The sequence below is a fragment of the Hippocampus guttulatus genome, chromosome 5, assembly GCF_054856545.1.
Source record: "Hippocampus guttulatus isolate MCC_2025c chromosome 5, RoL_Hgut_1.0, whole genome shotgun sequence".
Taxonomy (NCBI): Eukaryota; Metazoa; Chordata; class Actinopteri; order Syngnathiformes; family Syngnathidae; genus Hippocampus; species Hippocampus guttulatus.
In genome coordinates this window covers 7,293,255-7,305,271 of record NC_141265.1, presented here as the reverse complement: position 1 = coordinate 7,305,271, position 12,017 = coordinate 7,293,255, and the positions used below count along the sequence as shown (strand labels likewise).

Below are 12,017 nucleotides of genomic sequence, written 5' to 3'. Positions count from 1 at the left end.
CAATTTGTTTGCAGATATGACTGAATGTGCTCCACTTTAGAGAGCAGTGGGATTCAGAGACCTTGCAAACAATTTTGGAATAAAAACGCTTTTTTTGCTTTCTAATAAAAACATATTTTTGTTAGAAAGCAAAAAAAACAAAACAAAAAAAACCCGAAAAAGAATTGAGTACTTCCATCTTGAAACAATTTGTTTGCAGATATGACTGAATGTGCTCCACTTTAGAGAGCAGTGGGATTCAGACAGATAACACTGTCTGAATTGAAAACTGAAGATTTTCAAACACCTGTTGGACTTGTGAAAACCACAAACATCTTCTGAGGTTTACTGCTCTCAACTAGTCAGGTCTTTCTACAAACTGCGCCACCTTCTGGTATGATGATTACAACCCGGAGATGACAGCAGCCAAAATATTTAAACATAGTCAATAAAAGGCAATTGGGCGATGCCCTCGTGAGGATGAGCGGTGTGCATAGTGGATTGATCGATGAATTAGAAGATGCAACAACAAATCCATAGGTACTATCAAATTTAGAAATGTACATTTTGCAGTTGTCACTTCTACTGTGACTTGATTGTAGTTGGTGTTGGGATGACTCAAGTATATTCTGCACGCCTCAGAAAATTTGATTTAAGGAAAACGCAAACAGACTGCATATTATCCATAAAAGGTTTATTCCGCACAACAATTTTTGAAGGAAAAGGGTGCAGGCAAATTCACAACAAATATACCGTGTTGATACAATGACAAAACTTTCCTGCATTAAAAAAAGACAGGCATGTGACAAGGTAGCATATAAACAAGCTAGAATAAAGTAAAAATGGAAATGTAAACTGCAGAGGATGTTTGACGGCAGTTAGATAACCTATCAACATATTGTCACCTGAAAATAATGGTCTATCGTTCACCCCCCCCCCTCCCAAAACAAACTAATGTAACTAAATATTGACATATTTAGGAATTTTATTTCAGGGCTAGAAACGAATGATCTGTTTGAGGATGCAGGCCAGATTTTGGGGGTCGAATATATACGAGAGTCATTATTTGAAGTGACAAAATGCAACCACAAAATTAAAAATTCTGATGTTAAAAGAAAAAATAAATCCCATACAAGGAAGGTTTAAGAATGACTTCAATATGGTCTTTCTCTGCGCTCCTGGCGATGGTCCCTAAGAGAGAGGAACAAGAAGCACAGCATATCAAGTGATGCCACATAGCAGCTTCCGTGCTCTTAGACCAGTAGCACTATCAACTATTGACCATTTTGGCTCTTGCTGTACCTCATATCCATCTTGCCACCTGGTGGGCCCATTCCCCTTCCTCTGCCACCCATGGGCGGTCCACCACGGCTGGAACCACGGAAACCGCCTCTGTCCATGCCGCCACGGCCCCTGAATCCACCACGATCGCCTCCCCTGAAGCCACCGCGATCGCCTCCCCAACCTCCTCGGAAACCTCCGGGACCACCCGAGGGCCCGCCGCGGTCCATGCCTCTGCCTCCTCGCATTCCCATTCCCATTCCACCTCTGCCTCTTTCACCTCCAGGAGAAAATGGGGGCCCACCGCCCATGCCTTCTGGTTTGGGTGCTTTGCATTGGTTGCACTCCATTCTCCAGGCAAAATTTTGGTTGCCACAACCACTGAAACCAAAAGACATATTGAAGCAAGTGCTGTCCACATTATACTAGTGAGGTAAAACGATAACCAAATACATACGGATTAGGACACTCCCAGTCTCCGGCCCTTTGTTGCATGTTGCCTCCTGTGGGTCCGCCTCGGCCCATGCCACGTGGGCCACCTCGCGGCATGAACCCACCACGCTCGCCTCCGCGGCCCATCATACCTAACGGGGTATTTTGGATAATTACAAAAGACGCCATAAAGTTTAAATTGCTAAAAAGAGAGAAGGCCTGTAGACTTACCCCCACGGCCCATCATGCCATCGCGCATGGGAATCTGCGTTTTACGGCGTGCCATTGACACCTTGAGTCTGCGGCCCTGAAACTCCTTACCTGCGAGTTTGACAACAAAAATAAGCATTTCCACTTCACACACACGACATGTTAAACTAAACCGGTTCTTCTACCATCAAAGTGCTCCACAGCAGCTTTAGCGCAGACAGGCTCCTCATAGGAGAGGGTGGCATCCCCTTTGGGCTTTCCTGAATCCTTATCAGTGTAGATGTTAATGGCAAGCTGGCCGAGCCTGCGATTGAACTGTAGAGAAATGAAAAGTTAGCCTCGTATCGTTTGATATCCACATTCTTTCATAATTATTCTTACTCTAATTGGTCCGACGTGTTTAAAGAACTCAGCCATCTCGTCAATGTTGGCCTTCTCTGTTAAGCCAGTGATGTAGATAGCACAGTTCTCTGCATCGTCTTGCTCTTCAGGTCGTCCTAAAGATAAACAAAAGTTTTACTAAAGTCAAATGTTCAGTGTCCAATGCTAAAATTCAACTCACCCATCTCACGTTCTTCGCCACCCATGTGTCCTATGATCCAGTAAGTGGTGGCCAAGAGAAAGGGAGGGGGGGAAGAGAAACAGTCAGCGTATGCTACTCAAATCCAATGTACAACACCAAGAGTACTACAAAACGGTTATAGTTCAGACTTCAATATAACAGTGGGGCCATGTTAACCATCAAACCGTACACGATTGGAAGGATAAAATACCTCCGACCCCATGAACAATAATTTTGTGTTCTTTGAAAAGCCTCTTTGACCAATAAGTAATTGTCTCCTCCACCCCTAAAAGTTGTTTGGTTAAAAAAAAAAAAAAAGATTTTTATCACGTCAACGCAGTCACGAGCAGCATTTTTCCCGATTAACCTTTGGAAAACTGATCAAACCATAAGCGGTGGCTGAATTTCACCAAAAAACCTCTGTGAAAATGGTCTCAGGCATTGGACAAATTACCCCAATTAGGGTATGTTCATAAAATGGACGTTTCATCCCAAGGTAGCAAAACGAATACTCAAAACATAGTTGGAAGTTATCAAGGCTTGTAAAGGACTAACCAGTGTAATTCTCGTTAACTTACCACCAGGCTTACTGAAGCCACCTCTGTCTCCAGCGCTGCTATGGGGGAATAAATGAAGATATGAAGGCCATTTCCCTTTTACAGCCACATCCATGGCTCGAGCAAAGTGGCTTGATTGAGGGAGTCAAAAACATTCTATATAGGCTAACAGCAAGTCAAACCCCCCTATGTTGTTATACAGAGTAACTGAGGGGATCGTGTGTTAATACTAGTAACTTGGTGATAACAGTTGTGTATAGAAGCTTAAAAAGCATGTGACATTAGCTAAACATTGACAAAATTATTTCAGATGCACTGACAGGAATGTACTGTTGCTTTTAACATTAGGCTCAAGTTATGTTACAGATGTACACACACAAAAAAGAAAACAGGACAATGCACCTGATAGTTCACCCTCACCAAGGGATACAATAAAAGTACAGTAAATATTACACAGCAAAAAAGGTAAACAGTAAACATTTTACAGAAATAACTTGATTTTTAAAACACTTGTGAAAACACTTGTTCATGTATTAAAAATAGGGGTGCACCGATTTCCTTAAAATGTAATTCTGGTGGGCCATTTTGAAGTATTAATGGGAAAATGGCACAATATTGTAAAGTTTGATAAATAGCTGGTGCTCCCATTTTTTTTTGTCTAACAGTCCCTCTGGTTAATCTCAATGCCATCTTGTGACGGGTGCAACACCAACGCATTGACTGGGCCATCCATCCCTTGCACCAGTCGCTATTGGGTGCTAGGCCAGATCGCTTGTCTATGGGTGTAAATCAGTCGTCTTAGCTGTGAACATAGCATCCGGACGCTGATATTTATTCATTTAGACTGAAAAGGATCTGTGCCATGGCTTCCAGCTTTGCATGCGGTAGATAATGATTTATTTTGCGCTGTACACCGGCCTCATCTGACACAGATTCATCAAAATGGGCGTTCATCACTGGCGATTGATGGACCTTCCGAAATGCCCAACTCTGGAAAATGGTGAGATTGACCCAGATCATTTAAATTTGACCAAGACAGCTTTCAATGCCACCTCTTGCAGACAAATATGGCTGCGCGCGTTAGCTGCCATGGAGTCTCGACAAATAGGTTTCACAGGTTTGCAACCAGGGTAACTCAAAAACACGATTGGATGTAGTTTTTCTTGATAAACCATAAATATTTCTCCTTCAGACCACCACAGGTACACTTAAATTGTGCATGTGTGTGTGTGTATGGGGGGGGGGACAAATCAATTAAAACCAATTTTGTTCACCTATGCTATTGCTTTCTGCTGTTTTTTTTGAGAAAGCTGCTTCTTGCAGTTTAAACAACACATTTGTATTATTTCACAGGTACTGTTCAATGTTTTACAATAAAACAAGATTGGAACATTGAAGGTGTATGTTGTTGGTTATGAAAAGGGAGGAGTGGAATATCTTGGGCTTTTTAAGGATCCGTATTGTGATCGGCCAGGAAACTGATCAGTGCACCCCTAATTAAAAATAAAATACAATATAAAATCACCCATCACATGCTCAGAAAGACCACCATCCTCAGTTGTTGGAAAATAAGGCAGACCCCCAATCAGTTTAAGATCCCTCCTGCGGGGCTTAAGTTGGTGCCTCTGCACAGAGTACAGATACTTTCTAGAAAAGATGCTTTTAAATGGCTCTGTTACCTGTACGGTATAAATGTGACAAAGCATGTTAAAAGGTTCTCAAGGTGATCAAACAGTTGAATTCCAAAAACACAAAATACAGTTTTAAACATTTCAAAAAATAACATTGTGACCAGCCCACCTCCCCTTAATTCCCCTGTGCAACGCTAATATTTAAGTGGGTATCCTATTTATATCATTTCTGCCGACCTGTAGCGCATCAAATTCACTCAAATCTTCCTACAAGAAATAAGCAGTCCTGTGTTATTTAGAACACCATTTAGTGAACAAAGGGCTGGATGATATGACTAAAAATAATATCACAGATATCTAAGAACCAAAGAAAAAAGTGAATTTAGGCCATTGTATTATAACATAATACTTCATCTTTAGTAACTCAAACTGGTCAATATAGAGTTTAAATGCCTTAAACATAATGTTCTTAGTAGGGCTGGGCGATATGGCTGAAAAATGTCTGACAATATAAGTATTTCATAATAGTCGATATATTTATTTGAAAACACTTAAGAAAAAAAAAGTTTTTGTACACATTGTAATGTAGCATAATGTGCAGTTTCTCCTCCACCAGTGTATCGTAAACACTTATATGTTAGATGTTACATTACTGCCATTCAATGTTCATGCATCTGCAGTGAACTGCTACTCTCGCAGTGCAGGCATTACCTTGAGTCAGGCCTACGTTACCTCTATAACGGATTTCTATGGGACAATCAGATTTTACTTGCATGATTTTGACTTGAGTGTGATTCAAGGGCTGGCCGGGCATAGCTAACTAGTGTTAGTTCTAGTGCGCGTCAAAGTTGGGGAGCTCCTTCACTTCGAAACCATGTCTCCATCCGGAAGGGTTTAAATCTGTCTAGCATTCACAACAGCATTTTCTATTCATATCTATCATGATACATGTTGATATTGAATTATTGCACAGCCCTACATGAATGGTATTTTTTTGGAATTGAGTTTTTAAAGCAATTGAATCGAAGCGATTCACGTTTGCCCTACGAATAGTTATGTACACGTGGCACGAGTACCCTGTTCACTCCATTCAAAACCCCCACAAATACAGAACTTTTCGTTGTACCTCATTGACCTCTTTACCAACACATTTTAAAAATGTTTGATGTTTTTCGATTGATTTTTGAATTGACGTTTCCAAACATCAAGATCCCATCCCAAACGCAAACAAATACACGTTAAATAAATTAAACTCAGGAAGTGCCCGTTGTGGTTGGATAAGTGCATTACGGCTTGGATCAAACCCGCCAACACATTCACATTATGCATACCAACAGGCACCAAATATATCAAATGTGCCCATGTGTGCAGAGAGCAAATACCAAGTGACATACCAATCCCAATTTTTAACTACGCTTTCTCCGAAACTAAAATCACGAATGACCACACAAAAGTTCTTCTGTTTGGTAATCGCATCACTCATACAAAGAGAGCATTTTTGTTTTATCCTGACAAAAATGTATTCCTGTTATAGTTTTAAAAAAATCCCCCAAAGCAGATAGGTGACATAATACCAGAATGTGCCTTTAAATTAAGAAAAATGTGTATTTGTTGTTTTATGTCCTTACCGCTACTTATATACAGTAGTCATTTATTCTCGCCAGGAAGAAAATTTACAAGGAAATCCATAAACAAATATTAACGGTTAGCCACAGATATAGTTTTTAAAAAAATCAAGTAGAAAACAAGGGTTGTCCCCCCCTCTCATTTTGGCACAATACATGTTTTTTTAAATTCCAAGAGCCAGGGATGGCAATGGCTAGTGATGAAAAAAGCGGAAAGGGGCGTGGCGACCAATCACAACAAGTAAGACATCATACACGTCCAATCGCAGGGCTGTTTACAATCGGAAGATGGAAAGACTGATCGGGAGAGCTCGTGAAAACTCGACGATAAGGTACCTGACGCCCCCTAAAATTCTCTCAACGGATTTAGACGATTCACAAAAATGATCAATTTAAGAAATAAAACGGCGGATTTCGGCGTATCCGCGGAAAATTGCCATCCCCGAAGAGCACCTTTACCCTTGCTCATATGCCTTTCCATTGTTGGCATTACTTAGACTTTTACAGCACGGATAAACACCGAATGCTGTTACCCCCAAAATAACACCAACTTAAGCTTGTTTACGCGAAGGGCAAACAATTTAGGTGGGAATGTTGTAACAATGACAACCTTACGTATATTTTAGTACATCAGACCGAATTTAATGGAATTCATGTAACCATTTGAAAGACCCATACAATTCAACCTGGTATGTCAAACGTGAAACTTCTTTAAAAACGACACTTTTGTATTTACCTTTTAGTAGATTAACAACATGAATGTCCCTTACCACTATCTGCGCACCAGTGAAATACTGAATTGTGAATCTTTGTGGTGCAGTGAAATCCATTGAATTGATAGCCGTTTGAATAATACACTGATAGAATCCACCAATCCTTTGTGTCTAGCGGTTGTAATTAGAATTTGATTTGCAATGTCCCATCGCTACTCAAATCGTTTAAAGTGAAACCTTAAAGATAAACCTGCCCCTTCCTACATTATGCACAGGCCCCAATAAATCTGCTGATAGAAATTAGAAAATGTTCACTTACCAAGACAATTTAGTGACAAGGCTGAGGGAAACAATGACACAAAAACGCTAGCTTTGCTGGCCAGTAAATTTTATCAAATCAATCTTGGTGGTACCCGATAAAGCACTCTTGATCATCACCGCCATTAGTATTTTTTATTATTATATTTACTATTTGCCTCAGCCCTGCCCTAAGTAGTAATAGCACTTGCAGAGTCAAAATACAAAGTCTGTCATGTGCTCAAGAAAGACACTTACCCCATGCCACGACCCATGCCGCCACGGCCACGATGCATCATTCCTCCTCTGTCAAAACCGTCACGACCCCTGCCCTCTGAGTACCGTGACGGCTCTGAGTAACCAGAGCCCCCTCCCTGGCCATCTTGTCTGTAATTATCTATAAACGACAGGTCCATCAGAATGCAATTCTCCCCCCCCCTACATGAACGGAAATGTTACAGTAGTAAAACAACGGAAGCAAGCTTACTGTAATGGTTGGACTGATAGCTGGGTGGTCCACCTTGCTGGCCATACTGGCTGGCTGGAGGCTGCCCATAAGAACCTGCAGCCTGGGGTGGATAAGAAGGAGGGGCCTGCTGTTGGGCCTGTTGCTGGTACCCACCCTGCGGTTGGCTGTAGCTGGTCTGCTGAGCCTGGTAGCCAGACTGCTGCTGGCCATATCCTGCCTGTTGGGAGTAGCTGCTTTGGTTGTAACTCGCAGGCTGACTGTTGGCACTGTAACTAACGGGAGACACAAAACAATGCAGCAAAAAGCATGGGTACATTTGTGGTATCAAGAGAGACAGTTCTTGGCAAATGGCTACACACCTCTGCGGTGCAGCAGGAGCTGGCTGCTGACCATATGCAGGATATGCAGATTGAGCAGTATAACCAGGCTGAGACCCATAAGACTGGGATGCAGCTGGAGCAGCAGCAGCGGCGGCAGCAGCAGCAGCAGGAGCACCATCATAAGCCTGTGCTCCATAAGCCTGGGATGACTGGGTGTAACCATGAGCTGTCGACTGGGCAGCAGGATAGCCAGCTGTGGAATACACAAGACAAAATGTTTTTCAACTTGAAAATTACGCATGCAAAAAAACAAAAAATAAAAACCCTTGAGGTTTGCTGACCCACGAATTCTATCCTGATCCCAATTCCAGTTGATCTCCTTTGATCACATACCTTGTGCTGTCTGGCCGTAAGAGGAGCTGTATTGCTGCGGTGGCTGCTGTTGAGTGTAACTTCCAGCAGCGGGAGTTGCTTGGGTGTATGTGTTGTCAGCAGCGGCGGCAGCAGGCTGGGCATACGATCCGTAACTTTGCTGGCCATAAGTCTGCTGCTGAATTCAAAGCAAAATTAAATCACTGTGATATCAAACAGCACTTGCACTTTGTATTGGCCGATCAAATGACTCAAGATTGGGTGTACCGTAATTAATAACTCGCTGCCAATATTTTCCACTAATTGTACAACTATTCCTTTAACATACTGCACTATTAAGGTGCTATCTTATCTGACTGAGCAGCAACGGCTTGTGAATGTAGCGAATATTTTAGTCGCCGGTGTCTGTTAAAGCTTGTAAAGCCATTCAGATGTTCGCAAATAGTTTTTATTGCTGTCAACAAATTTTGAACACGTTCAAAATGTCATTGCGATGAGAAAAACTGGTTGCGATGCAATTGCACCTTTGAACAAACTGACGAAAAACCATTTGGGCTTCGCGCAAACACTAAGCTGTCTCGATTTTCTTTACATTGCTCCCGCCAACAACAACAATCCACAGAGGTCCCGTCCCGCTGGTCGGCTCGCTCGTCTGTAATGTTGATAAGTGTGGTATCGCTTGGCTGGCTGGCGAATTTTAAAAAGTCATACATTGTAACATAATGCATGGGGACCCTCCAAACTGGATCCAGGCATAGCTCATGTCCCTGGGAGTTAAAAATTACTGTATAATGCATGCATGACTAAAGTCATGCGCGCGGGGGGGGGGACTGGTTAATTTTTTTTCAAAGCAACACAGCACAAACCATATTCTTAACCACTTATCCTTACTCCAGTTGGGCATGCAAACTCATACACAACAACAAACACTTCTGATGCATCATAAAATTGTTATTTATTATTAAAGCACAGGTGCGGTACAACATCATGGTAATTTTTTTTAATGCAGGCTTTGTTGATGGCTGTCAGTAAAATCTTAAAAAGTACACTTTCCACATCCTTTTCGATCAAAGGTGTTTTCTTTTAAAATGCATAGTTTTCACCTAACCCGTAGTGCTATGGTTATCGAGATATAAGGCGAAAATATCGAGGTATTTACATTATAGCTATATTGCACAACCCAAGGTCCAACTATCTATCAGTAAACCATCTTTGCTCATTTGAGATCGCAGGCATACAATCATCATTTACCTGGGCAGATTGTCCATAAGCTTGTGAGGTCGGAGCAGCATAGGAAGCATACCTGTAAAGAAGTAAAGTTTTAAGATTAGGGATGCACCGGACTCAAAAACAACGCAGGACGTTGTAGCATACTCGTGAGGCACATGTTGCTCGCTTAACAATGAACGAGTCGCAGCTTCAACGTCACTCAGGCGCAGTAATAATCACAGGGTGTTATTTGGTCACTTACCCCGGTTGAGAACTGGACTGGTTGTAGGAGCTGTAATCTGTTGAAAGTCAAATAAAACAAAAGGACCGTTGTTACTATTTGAAGCGCTACGAGCCACGATGCTAATACTTTAATGCTAACGTTCAACCAGCCCGCGGTTTGAGCGCCGCTCGTGAATGGCGGGGCCTGAACAATCATACGGCGAACAATACGTGTAACTCGACAGGTTATACATTCCTGACCTTAAATGGGGATGAAAAGACAGAACATCTTATCGAATTCAAAAGGAGAAGAGGGTGAGACGACGACGCCGACGTACATCGAAGAATTACGTTAGGCCTTGTGTCAGGCGCCAATTCAGAGCAATGACTATTCGCTTCAATAGAGCTAATAAAAACTAAATCGGCAGACTCAGTACATTAAAAACATTAAACACTATAATATTAAAATATGATTAAATATTTCAGACTCAATAAAAAGAGAGATGTTTCCAAAATCTACACTTACCGGGAGCCGACGCCATTTTGCGTGTCTTGTAAAAGACGACTGGATAAAGTTGATTGTTGGAGAGACGCCTTTGAGTGCGCAACAACCATGAAATATCGCGAGACAACAGACTCATCCTTTCAAATAACGCGATACTTTTTTTGACCCACGAACATAACTACTACAGTGTCTTTCGAAACTCCTTTTGTATGTGACGATAACAGTGCTCGTGAGCTTTATTTTATGTATTTGTACGAAAATATGAATTCGCAGTTCGGAACAGCGTTGAATTTTCTGGCTTCTTGTTCCCAAAAGGTAGAAGACCCAAAACACACTTCTGCAATACATTACTGAACCTTACATTAATTTCACTTTTAAAATCTTTATTTTATTATAGAGAGAATGTGGACAACCCCCCTTTTCCCTCTCCCTACCTAGTGGTTTCCTTTCTGAACTGTGACTGTAAATTTCCCCAGTGCGGGACAAATAAAGGATATCTTCTCTTATTAGATATAGGACAGAGACAAAATAACGGAACAACCATTATTAATTTTTTAAAAAATATAACCTTTATTTATTCAGGTAAGGCAATTGAGAGTGAATTCTCTTTTGCAATGCAGACCTACCTATAGGCAGCAGAGTAAAATAAGGCAAAAAAATTAAAAGCAACTACTGTATAAATAAATATATACTAAAGACATACAAGTACAACAAACTGTACAATGTGATGTACAAAATCCATACATAAAACAAATCATAAAAAGATTACAGGACACATGAATCTCTGATCATAATTCACTACATAACCTTTCCCCCCAATCTAAAATCTGGGGTCTCAAACGTTTTTTTGCATCCCGCAGGCTGATATTTTGCAGCTCACTTCCTGATACCAAAGTTTAATGTTAATGCAGCCCCCACACTTTTGCAGTGTCATTTCCCGTTATTTATGGGCTACCATAGCTTAGGCCCATGGCTCATGACAAAACATAATTCTAAAGGTACATCAACGGGAAGGAAAATCCATCCTGTAACTAATGTCTTTGTCAAAACCTGCTATGAAGAAAAATGTTGGCAGCAAGAAAAGCTGATTTCAAGAAAAAGTAGAGAGACTTTTTTTTTTTTTGCTGTGCATATGACTAGACCAGTGGTGGGCAAACTACGGCCCGCATCCGGCCCGTTGGTCTTTTTAATCCGGCCCGCCGAAGGTTGGTCCACAATTAAGGTTCGATGTGAATGATTGCATTCATTTCAATTGGACTTGTAATGACAGGCATTTCACCACCAGGTAGCGCATTGACTTGAAGTTGCAGAACACGGGGGGGGGGGGGCAATCTTTTCGACCACCTAGTACCTCTGTATCACTCTACTTCTACTGGTCTGATCACAACCCATCTGCAGCGATGCACAGGCTAAAATAGGTCATCAACAACACTTTTGTCATTTGAAAAAAGTATATTAATACCGTACTTTCATGCTTTTGTTCTGTTGATGTTTGATATGGACTGTCAACAAATGCAGTTTTTTTTTTTTATGTACCATAGCTCGTGCTGACCTGGCACTTCTGTCAAATTTTAAAAGTCAATGCGGCCCCCGAGCCAAAAAGTTTGCCCACCCCTGGGCTAGACCGACATAT

At 41.5% G+C, this 12,017-nt stretch overlaps 1 protein-coding gene across 5 annotated transcripts; it reads right to left on the bottom strand.

The window, feature by feature from the left end:
• Positions 1 to 656: 656 nt before the first annotated feature.
• ewsr1b (EWS RNA-binding protein 1b) lies at positions 657 to 10,520 on the bottom strand. Of its 5 annotated transcripts, none has more exons than XM_086111387.1 (15): positions 10,406 to 10,520; positions 9,920 to 9,956; positions 9,700 to 9,751; positions 8,470 to 8,623; positions 8,116 to 8,329; positions 7,775 to 8,028; positions 7,546 to 7,684; positions 3,043 to 3,080; positions 2,465 to 2,494; positions 2,284 to 2,399; positions 2,088 to 2,217; positions 1,924 to 2,013; positions 1,718 to 1,844; positions 1,282 to 1,641; positions 657 to 1,170 (listed from the first exon to the last, which is right to left on the bottom strand). In XM_086111387.1, the coding sequence occupies exons 1-15, from the start codon at positions 10,518 to 10,520 to the stop codon at positions 1,134 to 1,136; spliced, it is 1,893 nt and encodes a 630-aa protein (XP_085967513.1). In that variant the 3' UTR covers positions 657 to 1,133. The 5 variants fall into 5 exon arrangements, with proteins under 5 accessions (XP_085967513.1, XP_085967517.1, XP_085967514.1 ...); XM_086111391.1 differs by having other exon boundaries at positions 7,775 to 8,022; positions 10,406 to 10,488; XM_086111388.1 differs by having other exon boundaries at positions 8,470 to 8,626; positions 10,406 to 10,474.
• Positions 10,521 to 12,017: the final 1,497 nt, after the last annotated feature.